Genomic DNA, 21,695 nt, shown 5'->3' with positions numbered 1-21,695 from the left:
TCCTAGTTAGGTGACATACATATGGCTATGAAGTGTAAGGAAGAAGATCTGGGATACTCACATGTGCAGCTATGCATTAAGTAGTCTGCTTGCCTGGTGGAGAACAGGAAGGTTTTCCACATCAGTCTGTTAAGGCTTTCAGAAGCAATTTTAGAATTAGCTGTTATATTTATTTTTTTCTGACAGGAAGTTTTCAAAAATCCTGATCTTCATTATGATTAGTATGATCTTCATTATTACCTTTATCATTAACTGGCTGTCTCATGCTTTGGTGAGACTTATTGTAGAGTTCAAGAATTGGTTTCACAGTTCTGTGTAGATACTAAACTCTCCAATAATTCTGTTTTCTATTGATGAATTAACTCAAAATGCTGGTTGTATTGTATGTGTTCTACTTGTGTTGTAATAGAAAATGGGTGATCAGTATATGTAGTGTGGGACTAGCTCTTCAAGATAAAAATGAGACTGAAGTTTTCCAGTAGGAGGGTAAACTTAGCTATATAACCTTACAGTAATTTATATTCTTATTTTAATGCAGTCTATTATCTCCCCATTTAAAACAGCTGCTCCAGCTTTTTTTAAAATTCAAAAAATATAGTTGCAAATAATGTGTGTAATTGCATATAACTAAGGTGATTGCCCTTCAGTTTAGGTCCAAGTGTAAATACCCCGTTTCCCAGCCTAGCAAGAGCTGACTAGTTCTACGCACAGACAGAAGAAACTTCACTGTGTAATCTCATTGATGTAGTGAGCGCTTACGCTGAGAGAAGGCAAGCAGGAGTACTGTTTGAAGTCAGTCCCATTAAATGTCTGTGGTGATAAGAACCAGAATGTCCATGGTTTGTTCTGTTCATTCTACATAGTTCATACTCATGGAGCGTATAAACACAGGTATATCAACTGTGTGGTTAGACATAAACAGAATTCCTTTACTTCAAGCAGACAAGAAAATGAACCTATTCATATAGCATAGTTTTTTTTCCAGTTTTTAATTTGAATTACTCTGGAAGTATATTCCTTCCATCAAGTCAGGCCTTTTAACAGTTAATACCTTCACCAAGAGAACTCAGAGACTGAGGTATTGCCCTTACAGGAGCACTACTACATCAGTATCTTGATGATGGCGCCTTATACATCTTTATGAAGACATAAAATTTACTCTGAAGAGTGAGACCTCTGCAAGATATAAACTCTTTGCAGCACCGATTCCAAAACTCACTTTCTGAGAGAAGTTGTATCCTGTCTGACCAAGAGATCTTATAGAGACAACAAAACCACTTGACTTTCCATTTCTAACTCTCCAAATTTAGGGACTTGGTGTAAACATATAGAGAGAAGAGCAAGTTAAAAAGCTGTATATATACAGACTTGTTTGGGCTGTCTTGGGAAGGCAAAAAAATCATAGCTTGTAATTAATTGATCTGTGATTTGTTATAGATAAACCAAAAACCTTTAACATGGTTCACCAGCAATTGTTCTTGCAGAATTAAAGTTCCAGAAACCCTGATCCTAAGCATTTTCTACCTAGAATATTTCCTTAGTATCTTTCAAGCTTGTCATGAAGTCATATGCTGCATTAGGTAGTGCTGGAAATCTTCAGTGGTATATAGGAACTGATTTCCGAATTTTGGTCCACAAATACCCTTTTGTACTCTTTTGAGTACCTGAGTACCCTTTTGCTGGCACTTTTAAAAAAGAAAAAAAAAACAAACAACGTGACTACTTGGTGTAGCAGTGACTGCAAACTCTCATTTTGTCATTTTCTCTACAAGAAAGCAGACTGGCAAATGAAAAGTGAAAAAAAAAAAGTTTTGGTAAATGAAGATTTTTTTTTTTCCCACTTTCTCTGCACTGAAATCATACCAGTCATATTTCTTGTTTGAAAAGATGTAGATGCATTAAAAAACCCTTCCCCTTTCCACATTTAATCTCTGTTTTCTCTGGCTTTGAAGATCTAGTAATTTCCCATTAACAGAATATTAATTTCCTTCCTCCAAGGGTATTTTCCTGTAGTTTGCATTGTTATTTGTTTGATCTGATGCAGCACATGATTTCTCTGAGTCTGCAGCTTTGAGAATTTTTTGCATCTTCCCATGGGAAAACCTCTCCTGTTTCCCAGGGTGATCATTCTCCAGAAATGTCAATAGGTCTCATAAAGGCACATTGTGCACTTACTGAGACTTGTAGTAATGATTCTTTATTTCACTAAAATGACAATAAAAGAAAGAGTATGCCTTACTTTCAGTGTGCTTCTGCTTACTCTGTTGAAGTCTTAGGAATCAAAACCAAAAAAATATTGCAAGGAGCAGTCTGTCATATTTCACTATAAACCTTGTATTTATATGTTTATATGTATATTATATTTGCTTATTTCTTTGAAAGGTTTAGTATAAAGTAAGCCAAATGCCACTGGAATTAACATATGTATTTTCAGTGCATGCCTAGTGCACAGAAATCTTTGAAAACCATTAAAGCCCATAGAAGTTTTGGGGCTGGTCAAGACAGATTTGTCCGAGGCTGTTTGTCCTCAGGCTCGAGGAATACAGAAAAGTGAAAGGGAAAGGATTTCCTTCTCCAAAACCAGTACAGGATGTAGGAACATTTCTGCAAGCAGAGATATTCCTGCTGTATTGTTAGGCTCCCTCAAGAGAATTGAGTTTGCTCTTCCAGCATGTTAGCCATTGTTTTCTGGTTGATTGTTTTCTGCTTTTGACAGTATGGTCCTGTTCCCAGCCTGCAGTTACTGTCACACAGAGATTAAATCCTTTTATGTTCTTGACTTTTTGCAGGGCTAGCCAGAAACCTGTTTAGCTCTGCACTGTATAACCTCCCTTATTCAGCAGCATTTCTAAGGGCTAATAATATAGCTAGTGCTGTATAAACACAAGGACACATGCACTTGCCTCTACCTCTAAACTAGAGACACGAAAACTGAGTTTAAGATCAAACATTTTGATAATATTTCTCTCTACAGGTACCTCTTTAGATCTTTTCAAGTAAGAATTAGCAATTCTTACTCCATATAAATTCAAAACCATTCTTTTTAGATGCCATATGTCAGTACAAAAATGAACATCTGGGCTGAGTAGTAGGAGACTTGGATGGCAACAGATATTTACTACATTTTAAAAAGTGGATTTGAGGACTTAATATCACTGCTGATTAACTATTTAATTATTTCAGAGAGAGTACTTAATGGTTAAACTGTCATTTAGGTATATTTATGTACCAAGTATTGCAGGGTCAGTATTTGCATGTTTGGACAGTTCATTCTATCTACCTTACACACCTACTGGGTAGATTGTGTTAAGCATGTTGAATCCTGCTTTGATTGATCTGCTTTGCCTGGGCATGACTGATGTCAAAATTATGTGAATTGTCTTATATAAAGTATTCTTCTGTGGGAGTGGAATTTAGGAAGTGTTTGTCAGGTGTGATTGTTGTTGCAGCAGTTCTAGGGAGATCAGAAGGTCCTTTTTTAGTCAGATTGCTCAACTGTATTTCAAGTCTTATTTTTCACATTGAAAAAAAACCCAGTTTGCTCTGAAAATCCTAGGCACACCATGAAAACAAACAAATATAATTAGAAACCAGAAGAATGGTAGTATTCATTATGCATAAATCCAAGCTTAGTAGTGGCTTCCTTCGAGAATTTCTGTTTGTTTTTTTTTTTTTTTTTCTTTCTTGGTTTCTTCTTCTTGCTCATTTTTAGGTCCAAGAAAGGATTTTTTTCTTTATAGTTTATAATAGGAAAAATTACCAGTGGGCAATCTGGGGAAGAGAAAGCACATCCAGCTTATATGGTGGTTTATTTTAGTTCTTGAAAATACTAGCAGATCAGCCAGCTGTTTGGGATTATTTCATATAGGTGCATCAGAGGAGACAGGGAAAGTAAGTTCAGACTCAGGTTGAGACTGGGAAAGCTTTTTGGGGGAGACGCTGCATGATGGAAACATTCCTGAATTGTCTTGGCTTTGAACATATGAACAGAAGCAAAAGTGTCTTTCAAGCGTATCAGTGTTGGCCACTTGGGTTTTTAAAGGAAGGTACTTCAACTTGATGCTTTAACTTTCACTAAAATATAACAAAGCTGTGACAAAGCTGTGTGTTTCTTCATCAGTAACAAGAGAAAGATACTGGTAAAACCTATTGAGCTGAGGTCCTACATTTTCCAAAATACCACATTTAGTGGGTTCTAGGTTCTGAAACAAGGATTGGTTTTGAATACTGCTCTTGATCTGTTCAGCTGTCAGGAGATGTAGCGAGACCTAGAATACTCCTCAGATGATCTCAGACCGTATATAAAAAAAGGACTGTCTCAATCATGTAATGTTTTACTGTGTCTTTTCCAGAGTGGCAAAAGTAATGAAGGTTCCTGTGTATGAAACACCAGCAGGATGGAGATATTTTTCCAATCTCATGGATTCTGGACGTTGCTCACTTTGTGGAGAGGAAAGCTTTGGCACTGGTAAGTAATACATAATAAAAAGTTTCCACAGACTTTTAATGGCAACTTTTAATTTTCCTGAGTGCCTCAAGTCAAAGCCAAAAGAATCAGCAAATTAACTCACTCTTGTGCTGGAACAGAGAACTGTCAGTCGTTCAGATCTTAAGGTTCTTCTTGCAACTCTGGTGTCCATTACCTTGTGGTATGAAAAGTGTGGAAGACAGACAGTCAGAACCCAGAGGCAGGTTTCTCACTTCCCAGACAGCTTTCGGAGGTGTCTGACACTCTCTTCTGAATTGAACATGATGCAGAAAGGTCTCACTGGTTCCACTGCAATAGTCTTTTCACAGACTTCAGGAGCATTTGGAGGGATTTCGCCTGTGTGGAAAGACCACATGGTTTTTCCTAATGTGATTCAGTGTACAAAGTATGAGGACTGATATGTCTAATGGTATGTCAAACAAACCTGTTGCAGGCGTCCCTTTTTGGAACATCACAATTACTCTTCATTAGAAGAAGTTCAGTTATATGTCAGCGTCTGTGATTTCCCTATTTCTCCCTTATCCATCCCAAGAACCAGTCAATGAGTAGAATGCAGAATGAAACAGAAATTTGAGCCCTCATGAATTCAGTACTGACAGGAAGCATAAGAACAAACTGTTAAAAGATGTAGTCTGCAAATCTGCACAATGTGGTTTTGGTTTATGACAAAAACTGAATAAATTTCGCAGAGTTTCTTTTTTTTTCCTTCCTGGATTCTTTTTTCTTTTTGTTTATTATTGAGGTTATATTACAAGTGCTTTTGAATCAGCACATATCAGAATAGCTTAACGATTTGCCTGGTGAATAATTTATACTGTATTTTGATGTGAATTCCATGGAGTTCTTTATTTTGGTGTATAATTAGTTTGCTATAGCTTTTCGTAGACAATAGTTTATCATCCAGTGAAACCTGGTTACAAATTTCATTTTGCTTTGATTAAGTCTAGTTTTAAGTTTGTTGGTTGAGGTCAATTAGCACAGAATGCTGCTTTTTTAAAAAAATGACGATACCTTTAAGCCACAGACATACTGCTTTATGTGTTAGCCTGTCATTAACCTTTCTGTAACTATCTGAGTGGACTATGATGGAAGAACCAAAAATGTGTTAGATTTCTTTGGGTGTGCATTTGTAAAATTAAAAGAATTTAAATTAATAATGAATATTTATTTTATTTGTCTTGTGCATGGGAAGCAATGTCTCATGATTAGTGATCTGGATGCCCTGGCTTAATTGCTGTGACTGGCACAGATTTGTGTCTTTTGAATAGATCTTTTCAAAGAGTCTTCTACAACGTCACTGAGTGAGTTCTAACTTGAAAGAGGTGTAGGAAGATCTTGTAACTTTCAGAATGTACTGTCATTTTGTGGTGTTTTAGACTGTGTCTCCATTTGCCCAGGAAAGGTTTGGACTGGGGAGTTTTCAACACACTGCTTTATGATGCTTTTTTTCACAGGCCAGTTTTGTACCTCTTCCCTCTAAATACTGAAGTTCCTTCTGCTAATCCAAACCCATATATTTCCATAAAACTTGAGTAGGTCTTGAGACATTGGTTTAACCTTATTAGCACTCAAATTATTTGGAAAAAACTCTTGCCTTCATCATGATGCTGAAGAAAAGGAAGTGTGGTTTTTGACTGGAAGGAGTTTGTAGGAGTTTGATGGTGAGTTTCCGTAAGTTGAAGGACATCTGGGTACCTTAACCCACAGAGTGCAACATCTCCTAGTGCATGGAGTTTTATCTGTAGAGGTATGTAAAGCAAGCAGGAGTGACCTCTGTGTGCTATATGCCATGACAAACCACTGCCTCAGGCCTGTTTCTGATGGTGAATTAAGGCTCCTAAACCATCTTCCTCTGGTGATGTTGAGTATGAGTCTTGCAGATGCTTTCTGCCTCAGGCAGAAGGGAAGAACCTTTGGTTGCTTCATATTAGGTTGGTGCAAAAGTAATTGTGGTTTTGGACTGTGAATTTTAAATCATTATAACTAGGCTCAAACGCATCTTTATTAATGAAAATAGGAACCATTACAGTCAACACATTTTTGCCAACAAGAAATAAGTTTGTTAATTCCTGGGGCATAAAAATCTGTGCCTTGAGATTTGACGAACTCTGGGAAAGCTTTTTCTGCATCCTGCGGGTCATGGAGATGTTTTCCCTGCAAAAAGTTGTCAAGGTGCTTCAAGAAGTGGCAGTCGGTTGGTGACATGTCAGGTGAATATGGCGGATGAGGGAAAACTTTGTAGCCCAATTCGTTCAACTTTTGAAGTGTTGGTTGTGTGACGTGTGCTTGGGCATTGTTGTGGAGAAGAACGTGGCCCTTTCTGTTGACCAGTGCTGGCTGCTGGCATTGCAGCTTTTGGTCCATCTCATCGGTTTGCTGAGCAGATGCTCAGATGGAATGGTTTTGCCGGGATTCAGAAAGCTGCAGTGGATCAGAGCGGCAGCAGACCACCAAACAGTGACCATGACCTTTTCTTCCTGCCCGTTTGGCTTTGGAAAGTGCTTTGGAGGTTCTTCTCGGTCCACCCACTGAGCTGGTCATCACCAGTTGTCATATAAAATCCACTTATTGTCACATGTCACAATCCAATCGAGAAGTGGTTTGTTGTCGTTGTGTAGAGTAAGAGACGCCGACATTTCAAAAGGACAATTTTTAAAATTTTTGTTCAGCTCATGAGGCACCCACTTATTGAGCATTTTCACCTTTCCAGTTTGCTTCAAATGCCAATTGACTGTAGAATACTTGATATTGAGTTCTTTGGCAACTTCTCATGTAGTTGTAAGAGGATCAGCTTCAATGATTAGTCTCCATTGGTCGTTGTCAGGTTCTGGTACCCGGCCACTCCACTCCTGATCATCAGGGCTCTTGTCTCCTTTGCAAAACTTTTTGCACCACCACTGCACTGTATATTCATCAACAGATCCTGGGCCAAATGGGTTGTTGATGTTAAGAGTTGTCTCTGCTGCCTTATAACCCATTTTGAACTTAACAAAGAAAATTGTTCAAATTTGCTTTGTGTCTAACATAATTTCTGTAATCTAAAATAAACAGAAAATTAAAAACAAGTTATAAGTCAGTAGCAGAACCCCATAAAGCCAGAAAAGTGCATTAAAATGATGTGTAAAGTAACCACATTTATTTAAGAATATATTCCAATATCAAAGAGCAAATTTCAACAATGCAAAACTCACAGTTCCTTTTGCACCAACCTAATAATTCCTCTAACTTCTCTCTGTTCTTACACATGACATCTTTCCTTCTCTTGTATCCTTCTGTAGGGCCCTAAAACAATTGCATTTTGTACTGTAGCCTCTCTCCTGATTTTGCGGCTCCTGCCTCCTGACCTCAGACCAGTCTCTGTATTCCTGCCACTCTCTGTGTTACTGTCTGAATCTGTTTTTCCTATGCTATCATTAATTCTTTGGATTCCTGTTAAATTCCAGCTCTTGTGAATCCTAAGGGTGCTTGAACAACGTATTGGTGGTGTCAAGGGTTTAGATTGCGGGGTGACAATAAAACCCTGGCAGATGTATTGTTAACCTCCTCTCCCCCTCACTTCCCCCTTTTGCCCCTCCCTCTCCCCCCTTCCCACTAAGGACAGGAAGGGAGGGAGGGAAGGGGATCAGGAGGGAAAGAAAGACAGAGAGAAGAGAGTTGGAAAAATTAACAATGTTTTACTAATGCTACTAATAAGAATAGAGAAAATAATACAAAATATACAAAACCAATCTTGAAAGTCTCAGCAACTGCAGAGCCGGCCCCAGAAAGTCCTGGATTGGACTCTGCAGCCAACCGGAGCTGGATTCCGTCTGTCACTAGGCCTCAGTTCGCAGGGACGACTAGCAAGGTCCTCTCCTAATGTCAGCCATGAGGAAAAGGGAAAAGGAAAAGGGACGAGATCCTCGTGATCTCCCACTTTTATATGAAGTATTCATGTGAATGGAATGTTATACACGGTTGGTCAGTTTCTTGGTCACCGGTTTCTCGTTGCCCCTCTTGCGAGATGTCCATCCCCATCCATGCTTATCAATAAGTTTGCATTCCATCGCTAGGTTTACCAAAACATGTGTCTGATTCTCCAGGAAAATGCAGTTAATATGAAGGCTTTAGCTGACAGGCAAATTCCCTAAAAGAGAAACTTGTTTTTAACAAAACCAGGACAGGTGGGCAGCAGGGAGAGCTGCTCTGCAGCAATATTTAATCTGGTACCTTCTGGTCAGATGAGCTTTGTTGGACCTGCAGCACTTCAATGTGGAAAGCCTCCTGACCTCCTGTTTAAGCCAATACCATCTAAAGGCTGAGCTGAACCCTCCAGATTCAATCCTATGGGCATCCAGACAACCTGAGCACTGGGCTTAAATTCCTCAGTGCATGTGTAGTTGCTGTGTAAATGAATCATGACAGTGTCTACAGGGCAGTTACGCAAGGACTGTGATGCTCAAAGTTTGTTTTTCTGCCTGCCTCAGTTTCCTTATCATCTTTCAATTCAATGCAGCTGTCTGAAAATATCTTATATGCCAGGAGGCTTATTTGTAAAATGCAGTCCGTTCTGTAGATGACCAATACTTTAGCGATGTGAGCTGTTTTTAGCCATAAATATTTACCTTATTGCAAATCTTTTAGTAATGTCCCAAGCTGCATGACCCTCACAAGTTTCTGCCAGTATAGGGCATTTGAATCAACTTTACAGCTTTCCCCTCAATCGTATCTATTTAGGGAATTTCAGCTTGATGTTTCTTTAGCTTTCAGCATGTAATATTTAAATTTACCATATAGCTGATCAGAGTTGGAAACTTGCTGTTCTGTGCAAGAGAAAGGGGTTTTACCGATCCACATTCTGTTACCAAACCATCTGAGCAGCACTGAAGACCAACTGCTTGTGTACCCAGGTAATCCAGCCCAGCTGGAATTTCCAAATAATACAGAGCCTTGGTTTTATAACGTAAGGGATTTTGCTCTGGCAAGTAAATAAAAGCAAGTTTTCTGCTATAAAAGGACAAAAGATTTTGAAAACATCCCATAGGGCTGTGTTTCCCAAACTTGTTTTCTGGCAGCTGATCTTGGAGCTCAACCAATGCTTTAAAAACTTCTTCCATTTTTGTAGCAGTGTGGGGAGCTTGTCAGATGAGGTTAGTAGCTTTCTGATTCTATGACTAATGTCCAGGACACAGTTCAGAGAAGGGCGTCAGCAGCGGCAATTTGTTTCTAAATTTCATCAGCAAATTATTAATCAGGATTAGAAGAGTTCTGTGGCTGATTTATCTTTATGCAGTTTAAAACACTTCAGTAATTGATACATCTTTCATAAATTTGCATGCTTCATCTCCAGATTTCCAGATGCTATTAACTTTAGCTGTCTTCTCCTGCAAGATTATGTGGAAGAAAAACTAGTGGAAAATATAAAGATGTGCTGCTGCTGAGATGAATGAAAGCCTTGAAAGAGTTATTTGGTGGTACCTGTTACAGTAACACAAATCTAAAATAATTTCATTAACTTCAATAAAGGAACAGATCAGGCTGCCCCTAAGTCTCCATTTGCCTAAAATATCGTCAAGTTTCAGATCGCTGGGTGATAAATTTGTAAGACTGAAAGAGCATGGTTCAAACAAAATTATTTACTGTGGGTTTGTACACTCACTGCAGTCAGATTTTTGTTTTAAAATCACGTTTGCAGAATGCAATACACTAGGCAGAGCTGACTTCGGTTTAAACCTGTTTAAGCTGAGTACTCCTTTATGAATGGGAACATGCTCTGAAAGGTTTTCCCAGATTGTTTACTCTGAGTCAGGCCATAGCAATTGGCTGTTGCAGTAGTAAAAAATAACTTTTGCTACTGTTGTATAGAGAAATGTGTGACAAATTAAGGTAAAAATAGGCTGCCATTAAGTAGCTGCCATGATTATAACTTCCCTTACTGATGGCAAATCAAATATAATGGGATAATCAGAAAAATATTTGTTGACTCCACTGTTCTTTTGCCTCTTTCTGCTTCAGCTCCTTAAACAGAGGCTGGAATTCATTAATGCCTTGGATGTTGCAATTAAAACTTACTGAGATTGCTGAGAGTCCTCAGCAAGCCTGTAAGACTGTTAGTACAACAATCTCAGCGATAGGTACTTGCAAGGCAGCTTTTACTGGATCCTTTTAGCACAGGGCAGCTCTGCTTCTGCAGACCTGCAGCAGCAGATACGGCATCTGCAAAGCGAAGGAGAATGCTGGTGGTGGAACTGGGGCAGCAGGATGAGCTCCCTCCCGAGAGGTTCTGCTGTTTGAGCTAGGCAGTAGCAATGAGCGAGGGAGAGCAAAGCCACCAGCAAAGGTACGGGAGGTGAAAACCAGAGCTGATGAGCAGAATTGTGGTAATGAGTTTTAATTTGCTAAAAGAAAGGCAGGCAATAAATAGTGCAATATATATGTGCATAAGGTAGCCCAGTTGATGGATATGCTGGTGAAATGAAAGAAGTGGGATAAAGAGGTTCTGAGAAATCTCAGTTGTTAATTTTTGTCCTATTAAGAATAACGATTTGAGGCACTTCTTGTGCACACAGGATAATTGTCCCTATACTCACATTTTTAATCAGCGATTTTTGATCCTGGAACAATTGGGTTGTTTCCAGCTTTTCCATCCAGACTTTTTCCTCTAGATTACTTCCTTGTAATGCTTTCGCCTTCCAGAGAAGCAACAATCTGCCTGTCCCCGTGAAGGGCACACAAGGACACAGCACTTGCCAAAGCTGCTAAACGGATCAAAAGAATGATATGTGCATACACTCATCCATCTTCATAGAGATATATGAGCTTAAGTCATGCCAGAACAAGGCTCAGAGCACAACAGAGGCCCTTCCAAAAATTCTTCTGTCCGTGTTTCACTGGACCATTTTGGTTCAAAGAAACATACTCAAAGTGTTTGTTAAACCAAAATGCATCTCTCCTTTGGTGTTCAGTTCAGACAATTGCCCAGTTGTCATGAAGTACAGACCATTTTGCTGATTCAGTTCTGTGCCTTCCACTGTACAATTTGATGCCTTGCGGTCTGCAGAGTGTTACAGAAAAAGGATAATAAATGATAGTTTACATTGTAACATTGCTGAAGTGCTTAGCTCAAAACCATGTCTGCTTCTCCCTGGTGTGTCTGTTGAGACACTTCAACAGTTCAAGTTGCTGGTAGCATCACTTTTTAGGTGAAACTGAGTTTTTCAGTGGTAAGTGTAAATGGCTGAAAGGAGAGGCAGACAGGTTAAGAAGGAGAGGAACAGTCATGATGGGGGGATCTTGCTGTTTCCAGGGCTCTGCCCACCCCCACCCCAGGACTCCCTCACCCTGCCCAGGGTCCGGGACTCCATTTTCACGACGTGGGGCCGTCAGATCCTGCTCCAGCGATGCCACAGCAGGGCTGGTCTCCAGCTCCCCACAGCCCTGCCCTGCCATGGGCCTCCTAAGCCAGGCATACCCACAGGCCCACCTCCTGGCCAGCCCCAGCCCAGCCACTTCCCCACGGAGGTGCCTGAGGCTGGGGGATGGGGGCTGAGGCGGTCCTGGTGCTCACGCACCTGCCTGCTCCTGTAGTAGTAAAAAATACTCTGGGACAGGCCCAGGATGGACACCGCGAGCCCCTACTGCTCCTGGTCCCCAGGGAGCCCCCAGCCCCTGTTGTGACCTGGCAACTTCTGCTGCTGCTACCAGGGGAGTGATGGACGCTGGTGGGAAGTGACAGCTCTGTTCTAGAGCTCTCATTTGGTGGCCGTGGCAGAAATCTGCACCAGCGCTGTCATCTGCGAACAGATGCTTAGTCTGTGGTAGCAGTGATTGTGACCCTACCATCTGCTTGGCCTACGAGCAAAGCTGACTTTATTCATAGGCTTTATTGCTGGTGTTTCTGTGGAAGGCATCCTTCAGCTGCTCTGGAGTGTTATCACAACAGGGCAGTAGGAAAGGTGAAGGCCTGATTGTCCGAAGGGCTGACTTCCTGTGGAGGGACATTTGTTTTCCATTTTTATCTGAAGCTATTTGCAAAGCTGTGATAGCTCATAAATAACCCTGCCCTTCATTTTCTGATTAGTTGACACTCTGTGCTTTGACAGCACCGGGACTCAAGCAGGGAACAGAGTGAGCTGTTGCTCTTCCTGCAGCTGCTGCTGGAGGACCAGCCCATACCCCCAGGAACTGTAGTAGGAGACTGGCCTTGTTGCAGAGAGCTCGCAGATTACAATTCAAGGCAGATGACAAGTGTCAGAAACAAGGTATTCTTACTATAATGACAGCTACTTTGCAGATGCAAAGGAACATTACTATCTCTCAGCTCTTAAATCCATCTACAGTATTTTATGTCCTTTTCTTCTGCATTACCTAGGTCATAGACACAAACTTAATCTTCATGTAAGGTTTTTTCCTGTTCACAAGTCTTCAGTGTTCATTCCTATACAACTGGCATATTGTGCCAAAATAGTAACTTGCATTTAGTTAACTCTGTGGTAGCTAATTTGCTTAATGTTAGATTCATAGTGCTGGAGGTCCACACTCCCAGGGTTGAACGTAACACAAGAAGCATAAGTGGCAGACAGAGCTGCGGCAGGCCCAGCACAGTGGGCTCTTAGCAAATGCAGGCAAGTAGCAAATGCTGCTGTGACTGTAGCTCTCTCCCAAGACGAGGGACTGCAAGTCCAAGGCAGCAGCAGTGACTAAAAGACGGATGTCCATACTGAACTCCAGGAATCGTGGTGACTCTCTGTGCATCTTACTGTTTTCCTTATATGTCTTTAATATTTTGTTGACAGTTTCTCACAGGATAAACAGCATCAGTGCATCAGTTTATATTATGGGAACCACGTCCTCTGTCAGTAGCAAAATATGGCTGTTCTGACAGATGACTGTGCAGACCTCGCAGGCTATTATGTAAAACCATGGCACTGCAAAGCATTCTTGCTGCCATAGGATTTGTGTGTTGGAAGAAGGAAGATATTTCATAAAACAGGTTTTCAACCTAAGACTTTTTAGCTTCCTCTCTGGAGGGTTTTGCTAACTATCTTCTAAGAGCACAAATAGTTAAAGTGTTTGCCTCCCTGACTGACAGGAAAAAAACCTTATGATTTGTTGCACTTGCTTGGTACTCAGGGTTTCAATAATGTGTGGCTAGACAGAAAATAAGGAAATAAAAGAAATTTCAACCAAATCGAGTATTGTTTTGTCGGCAATGGTGACATGTTTGATGTCTCTTCAAGTTTCTTGAGTCTCTTAGCTTATGTATCTGTCATCAGCATCTACTGAGTGTCAGGTGTCTTGGATTTTACTCTATGGCATGCTTCTTTGTGATTTTTTAGTAATCTGGGTTAGATACATATTGCCACAAGAGCTTGTTCTAAGTTACCCAAAAGGAGAGAACACTTGCTGAGATAAGCAAGAACTTTCCCATGAAACAGACTTTTGCTGGAAAATACTGATTTTATTGAAACGTTTTGCTGATTGACATATTCCAGTTTGTCATGGTTCAAACCCAGCCAGCAACTAGGCCTCACGCAGCCATTCACTCACTCCCCCCAAGTGGGATGGGGGAGAGAATTGAAAGAGTAAAAGTGAGAAAAGTCTCAGCTTGGGATAAAGCCAGTTTAATATGTAAAGCAAAAGCCACACACACAATCAAAGCAAAACAAGGAATTTATTCACTGGCAGGTGATGTTCAGCCATCTCCGGGACAGCAGGGGTTCATCACACGTAACAGTGACTTGGGAAGATAAACCACATCAGTCCAAATGTCCCCCACTTCCTTCTTCTTCCCCCAGCTTTACAAATTAAACGTGATACCATGTGCTATGGAATATCCCTTTGGTCAGTTGGGGTCCACTGTCCTGGCCATGTCTCCTCCCAGCCTTTTGTGCACTGCCCACCTTCTCGCTGGCAGGCCAGTGTGACAAGCTGAAAAGTCCTTGACTGCTTAGCCACAACTAAGACATGTTATCAACATTTTTCTGGAATCCAAACCACAGCATTGTACCAGCTATCAGGAAGAAAATTAACTCTATCCCAGCCAAAAGTAGGGCTCAGTTTTAACAGGCAGAGTTTAGCTCAGTAGAAATATTTCTGGTTAAGCTGTGTTACAGGTCTGTTGCAGAGCAGGCTGTTATCCAAGTTGGCATCTTGGCTTAGGACATTGGAAGTACAAGATCAAGTCTGCTCTTTTGAGTTCAGATGGTAAACTTGAACTTGTGTCTCCTCTATCTGAGAGTATGTACTAAATCCTGTGGGGTATTCCAAAATAGTTCTTAGTCTCCATTGTTGGATCAGTTTTTCTCTTCATAAATATAAACCCAGGAAGGTATTTAGATCTGAGCACCCAAAAGTCTTTACCACTGAGAGGAATGGAGAAATACAGAAAGGGGAAAAAGTACTATTTTCTGGTTGTGTTTGTTTTGTTTTCCAGAATAACTTTTTCAGGCTCTTGTTTTTTGTCCTTATGGTAGGCCGTGAACATTCTGGAAACCTTCATTTTTCATGGAATGGTGAAACTGTTTCTCTGCAGCTTGAAAGATGAACATCTGCAGAGATAAGGAGATGCTGTTGAACTTGACTCACATAACTCAGAACATTCTGGTTCATGGCCAGGGTTTTGCGTATCTAGCCCAGCTCTGGGAAACAGTACCAGAGGTGTGAAAACACCCTGTGTGCTGGTGAGCAGGAATCATGACTAAAATTGTTGCAACTCTCATTTCTATTCAAGTACTGCCATTTCTATTCAAGTATTCTATTAAAATCTTTTTATTTAACCTTAGGAGTATAGACTTTGTCATATATAAATAAATAACATTTTAAACATTAGTTCTGATTGTCCGTCTGAAAGATATCAGAGTTGCTGAGGTTGGTACTGTCAACTACTGTTATGTGACATACAAAGTTAAATGAGGCATTTGCCCAGCCTCTTTACCTTGTTTTCTGATTTACAGTGATACCAAATAATGTGCTTTATATATGTCTCTTTAGGGTCTGATCACCTTCGGGAGAAGGATGGACTATGGGCTGTGCTAGTTTGGCTTTCAATCCTAGCAGCTCGAAAGCAGAGTGTGGAAGAGATTGTCAGGGATCACTGGGCAAAATTTGGGCGACACTACTACTGCAGGTGAGAAAAATGAGGAAAAGGCATAGGAACTTATGCAGTTGATAGGACAATTCTGCTACAACCATGGCTTGTTTAGCTGTGCTCAGCTGCATTTAGGTGTGCATTTGCTGTGTCCACAGAATGAATATCTGCCACAGATTGCCACTGTTCTGTAGGCAGTTTTTTTTCTCATGAGTAGGTGGCAGCAGAAATTATTTACTTACTGAAGGAGCAGTGTGTATATATCATTTCTAGTACATGAGTAATTGAATTTTCTTATATCGAATGGCAAAGGATTTGGATTATTTATGTGTGGAATTTGTAGGCATAGCTTGTTACATGGTGCTGGAAAAAAAATCAATCTCAGCAAGATTTACTCCTGCATTTGTTTCTCTATGTGCTTCTGTTTGACAGTGTTTTAGTGACAAGTGGATCTACACCTGCTTTTAATTCAGGAGAACTCCAAAGAGGCAAACATTTACTGATTTTTATTAAGGTCTCTAAAGAGTGACTTCTAACTTGTCTTTTACATCTTAGCTCCTGCCTCTCTCTTTCTCTCAGCATAGACTTAATCCAGAGGACTTTACATATCCATAAAGTCTCCCGCACACAGCTGTTCCCCACAATTTGTGGCAGCTTTCTCTACTTCATTCAGCTATTACGCACTGCACTGATTGTGTCCTTAGTCTTGGAAAGCTATCTGTGTATTGATCATGTTTACTATGCTACTTTAGAAACTGTGTATTTTCTGTATGATTGCTGTTGACTCAGAGTCAGGTGGCCAGTGCAGAACTGTGGTGCACACACACACTGGTCAGATTGCACAGGACTTGCATGGGTATGCTGGTTTAATTTGCTATCAGTACTTCAGTGGTCTACCTCTAATTTTTGAGCTAAGCAGTAAATTGCTAATTGAAAGTATATTGAGTTCTGTGAAAGCTGAACTGTTTTCTCAGCTGTAGGGGACTTACTTCTTCATTCTACTTTTTTTTTTTTTTTTTCTGTATATGCAAGGTTTGATTATGAAGCACTGGAACCCAGAACAGCATATTTCATAATGAGAGACCTGGAAGCTTTGATCACTGACAAATCCTTCAGCCATCAGCAGTTTGCAGTGGGTAACAATATCTACAGTGTGGAAAGAACAGACAGCTTTGAGTACATAGATCCTGTGGATGGCACTGTGACCAAAAGACAGGTATGGCTGTAGTGATGGAGTAACAAAGTTTTGCAACCGTCACGTTGTCTCTAGCAGTGATGTTTGTAATGTTCGCTGGCAAGCCCCTCCATTTATTTATAGCATGGTGTTTTCTTTTCTCTGATAGATACCACATTTCCTACTTAAGATTAGCTGGGTCTGGATAACATAATGTACCTCTGTTTTAGTCCCTGTTGACAGCAATGCACACACAGGGACGGTTCCCTTTCCTGAACAATGTAGAATGTCGTGTAGAAAGACAGTCTTTCCTTTTTCTATTTTCTGTTCTGAAATCTTCACTTACTTTACATTACAGAAAAAGTTAATTTTTGTTTGTTTTTGGTAACCCACAGGCTTTGCATAATTAAGGCATATTATATGTTATAGACAATAACATGCAGAAGACTTTAGTGGATTGTACCATATTTGGGCACATTTGACTTCTCTAGCCCAAATGACCAGTTCTGTGCTCCTTCTGGTCTCTGTCCTTGATGAGACTCTGTACTATCAAGAACTGCAGTTCAAACCAAGCCTCCAGTGTTTTGAAGTTCATGATGTGCTCAAAACTAACTATGTACTTTTTCCAGGTATAAATATATATTCCAACATCTTGGATATGAGCTGACTCATATTAAAATGTGTTCTGATTTTATGCTGTTTGTTTTTATTGTCCTCGTTTCTCTGGTTTATAAATTGCTTGACCTGACCAGACCCTAGCAAATGGTATTAAAAGCCATTAAAACTATTGTCATGCCATTCTGCTCAGAGTCTTTATAGTTTCCATTCATCATTGCACCCAGATAATATGAGTAGCCCACCTGCCACTGAGCTACTCTCTTTGTGCGTATTACTGCCGAAACAAGATATGAGGATATTGTCTTATCTAAGCCCACTGGAAAATTACAGGCATGGCAGACTTGTGGCCCTTGTACTTTTAAAAAACAGCTTGTGAATTTTCAGTGCACTTTTCTTTCCCTTGATTTTAATCCAAACCCCTTGTCCTAAATTGGAATATAATTGCTAATCATATCACCATGTAACACAAACAGAGTAACATGACTTGGGCTGTTTCCAGATGGACTCAAAGTGAGCCCATAAAACCAGAAAGTATATCTTTTCATAGGGAGAAGCATATATTTATTGAGCACACAGTTCAACCAGTTCATCTTTTGGCAAGGACACATTTCTAGGTCCATGTGCCTGCAGCCTCGAAGGAATTCTCCAAGCACAACAAAATGAGAGGACATTAATCCGTGCAAATGAAACAAGTCTACTGCTGCCATTTTCCTCGGGTAGCTTGCTCTTGGTGCAAATGCAGATGTCTCTTTCTGACTGTCGTGAGCTTCATGCAGATTTTCCAGCTATGTTTTTGGGAACCTGTTCAAAGTTTTGTTCCCCAGTAGGCAGGAGAGGGAGATTTCTATTCAGTGTAACTGCACTATGTTTCATGAATGAGAAGCTGGCCATAAGATAATTGATCAGTGTTAATAGACAGAAAACAAACACAGCACTGCGAACAGTATGCCCTGACTCTATCTTCCAATCCATTCTGACTGTTTAAACCCATTAATATTGTTCAGTAATAAGGCATAACATTAAATTAAATGTTCTGCTGGTCCTGAAAACTGTTTTCATTTTTTAAGTCCGGTTGTGTTATCTTTTGTGCACATGAGCACATAACAGTGCTGCTCCTGAGGATCCTGAAACAGGATCAGTTGCATTTTTGTGTGAAACTTGAATTAGTAGGATGAGAAGTAGGCATTGCCCATTATAATGGTTAACTTTGAGCTCTTTAATGAAGGCTTTTACATTCTGAGATTCACAGAATAAAGCTGCCGCTTTGAGATTAGAATTTTATTAATGTTTTCTTGTTGTCTCATTAGATTTGAGCTGCAAAGGAGTCTGCATGTAATCTTGGGATTTTTGCATTTCAGTTTGAGCGAGAGTCAGGAAACAGGCATTTGAAAAGCTGGAAGAAAAGTTACTTCAGATAACTCTCCAGAGATAAGGCAAAAATCCCTCTGTGTTCAGAATGATATTTCAATCATGTATCAGCAATAAAGTATTTCCTGTCAGAGTAGTGAGTGTGGCCTGCTGTGCCTAGAAGACACTCAAAGGTCCAGTAGAGGAACAAGTAAAAATTGTGGTAATCACAGTATTCTGAAGTAAGAGTATAGCCATTTTATATGCTTCTAATTTTTGTATATGTCTCTGTGTCTGATATATTGCTGCTAGACTAGATTTTCTACTAGTGTTACTCCTTGCCATAATGCTTTCATAATGGTTTCAAAATCCTAAGATATTTTGCTCTAAGTTTGCTGCTTACTCTTGTTCATGCTACCATATTATGCTAATTTATTATTATTAATTTAATTATGAAATTGCTAACTGAAAAAAAAAAAACCAAAGTACTGGAAAGCAAACTATGTAGTACAATGTGTAGTAGGTTCAGTTTTCTCAGTGCTTCACAGATAATAATACATTAGTAGGCTGTTTACCTGGTTTGTAGTGTAAAAGAGAGAAATCCCTGTGAATCTCCATCTCTGTCACATCAGCCTCAAGGTCAGGGGTTTAACCATGGAACATAACTTTGTTTCATAGTTTTCACACAGTTCATTAAAATCCATAAAGCAGGCCCAATTTGCCTAAAATAGATATCAGCAGATGTTCAGTGTGGGAGCTGTACTGAACCTTTTCATCTGCTTCCTCCCAGGAAAAAATTATCTGTTCCCATAAGAAAACATTATTCTTGCTAGTGACAAATAATGTGTCCTATTTTCATAAAACAGGAAGTTATTCTGTCCTGTGTGCTTTTCTGTGTGTTACTCTTTATTCTTTTCCTCGTATGTCGTTTTACAAGTTCTGCATACTAAATTTTATGTTTCATGGAGCTGACACCTTCTATATAATAAAGAGCAAAAACATGGCTTTAAATCAATGACCTTTATGTCAGGTAAAAGAATGTCATAATGACAAACAGTTAATAGGCTGCTTGCAACTTCACCAGCTTCCTTTGACCTTGCTGGTCCCAAAAACTCAAAAACACCAAAAAGGAAAACTTTTGTATGTTAGACTGGGTATTCTGTAACACGTGGTGAAAACCAGTTGAGTTGTGTCTTTACAAAAGATGCAGAGTCACAGGTTATTCTCCAGGCAATTCTTTTTCGTATTTGTTTGTTAACAGTGTTTTTGGCTGGGTTTTTTTGCCTTCAACAAATGTTTGTAACTCACAGCTTTTAGGTATTTCCAGAAAACAGTGAGGAATATACAAATTTAATCACTGTTATTTTATTTTTGTGGCCTTTGTGAGTGAAAAGCTTTGCTAGTGCTTAAATCACAGTTTCCAAGGGAGAGTCAAAAGTTTGTGTGTTTTTTTTTTTTTGCTGCTGGGCTCTCTGAAAAATGAGTTAAACGAAATCTCCAGGTGCAAATATCTTGACTTTAAAGTCTGATTTGACAGTCCAGTTCTAAATGCCATTGTTTCCCAAGCAGGTGATTTCTCCTTGGCACTAAGGATTATTGGTTTTAAGCAGTACAGCCACTGTGTCTCTGTAATTCCCTTTTACAGAGTATTTTCAACTGTATGGCTGGAATCCTGGTCTTACAAACAAATATTAGCTGTCACTGCACACGTGTAATACTGTCAGTTGTGTGTCCCTGAGAAATGTAAAATGAAGAAAATAATAAGCTCAGAAATAGTACAGTGAGCTGCTAGTCATGTGTCTGTATACATTGCATAAATATCCCAAGCACTGTAACTGGCTACAGATGCTGTAGTTTGGTGGAGCATTTTTGCATCTTAAAGTTATGGGAAAAGTTCTGGGGGGTGTTTATAAATAGTTTTTTTCTGAAGATCACAATTTAATGAGTGGTGAGACTTCAGATGTGATAAACCGAGTAGCAATGTGCTATTGTCACTATTGCTAGATAAACATGGAGTATGTAAAATGCCTGTTCTGTCTTTGGAGAGGAATACACTCTGATGTTCATTCTTTCATTTTGTGCAGATATGTTAGACTCCCTTCCTTCTTTCTTAAAGCTGGTTGACATTAATGTTCCATATTTTGAGCTGCTGGTCCTGGGTTTGACAACCATTGGAAACGAACTATATCCAGAACTGTGAAACTCTTCAATTTCTCTTCTTTCTTTTCACTGTTACAAAGTTAAGTCAGTGAACAATCAGCAAAAGACAGCCCCTTGCTTACGGGATCAGATCACAACAAACTGCCTGTATAATTCTAAGTGTCCAAGATGAAATCTTGATTCCATTGAAATCAATGGCAAAACTCCCATCAGCATCAAGTGAACCATCCCATTACAAAGTTGGCTTAATAGCAAATGTCAGAAAAACAGGCTCTAAAGCTCAGTCTCACAAATATAAACTATTTCTGTTTGTCACTTAGGCTGTACTTTTTGAGACTACTAGATAAATTTCTAGATAAATTGCCAATGCATGTTTAAATTAATAGATAATGCTATACCAGCAGCTAAAAAAAGTGTCATGGTATCACCAGAGTTAAAAATGGAAAATATCTCTTAGGCAATCCAACCTTTAATCCATGTGGGATATTTTCCTCTTGTATATTTTCTAGTGTTAATGAACATTTCACAGGAAAGACATGGACCTGTTGGAGAGGGTCCAGAAGAGGCCACCAAGATGATCAGAGGGCTGGAACAGCTCTCCTATGGGGACAGGCTGAGAGAGTTGGGGTTGTTCAGCCTGGAGAAGAGAAGGCTCTGGGGAGACCTTGTTGTGGCCTTTCAGTACTTAAACGGGGCTGATAAGAAAGATGGGGACAGACTTTATAGCAGGGCCTGTTGGGATAAGACAAGGGGTGATGGTTTTAAACTAAAGGAGGGGAGTTTCGGATTAAATATGGAGGAACACTTTTTAAACAATGAGGGTGGTGAAAACAAGTTGC

At 39.8% G+C, this 21,695-nt stretch overlaps 1 protein-coding gene across 1 annotated transcript in view; it reads left to right on the top strand.

The window, feature by feature from the left end:
- The window catches only part of PGM5 (phosphoglucomutase 5), a 71,870-nt gene that overhangs the window by 34,426 nt on the left and 15,749 nt on the right, over nucleotides 1-21,695 (top strand). Inside the window, exons 7-9 of the mRNA XM_082074885.1 lie at nucleotides 4,353-4,468; nucleotides 15,461-15,596; nucleotides 16,590-16,773. Of these exons, the coding sequence (XP_081931011.1) occupies nucleotides 4,353-4,468; nucleotides 15,461-15,596; nucleotides 16,590-16,773 (436 nt within the window). The remainder of the gene's footprint in view (nucleotides 1-4,352; nucleotides 4,469-15,460; nucleotides 15,597-16,589; nucleotides 16,774-21,695) is intronic.

Source organism: Streptopelia decaocto (assembly GCF_964273445.1).
Source record: "Streptopelia decaocto genome assembly, chromosome: Z".
NCBI classification, from domain to species: Eukaryota; Metazoa; Chordata; class Aves; order Columbiformes; family Columbidae; genus Streptopelia; species Streptopelia decaocto.
Note: the sequence above shows the minus strand (reverse complement) of the source record. Positions and strands in the feature narration are given on the sequence as shown.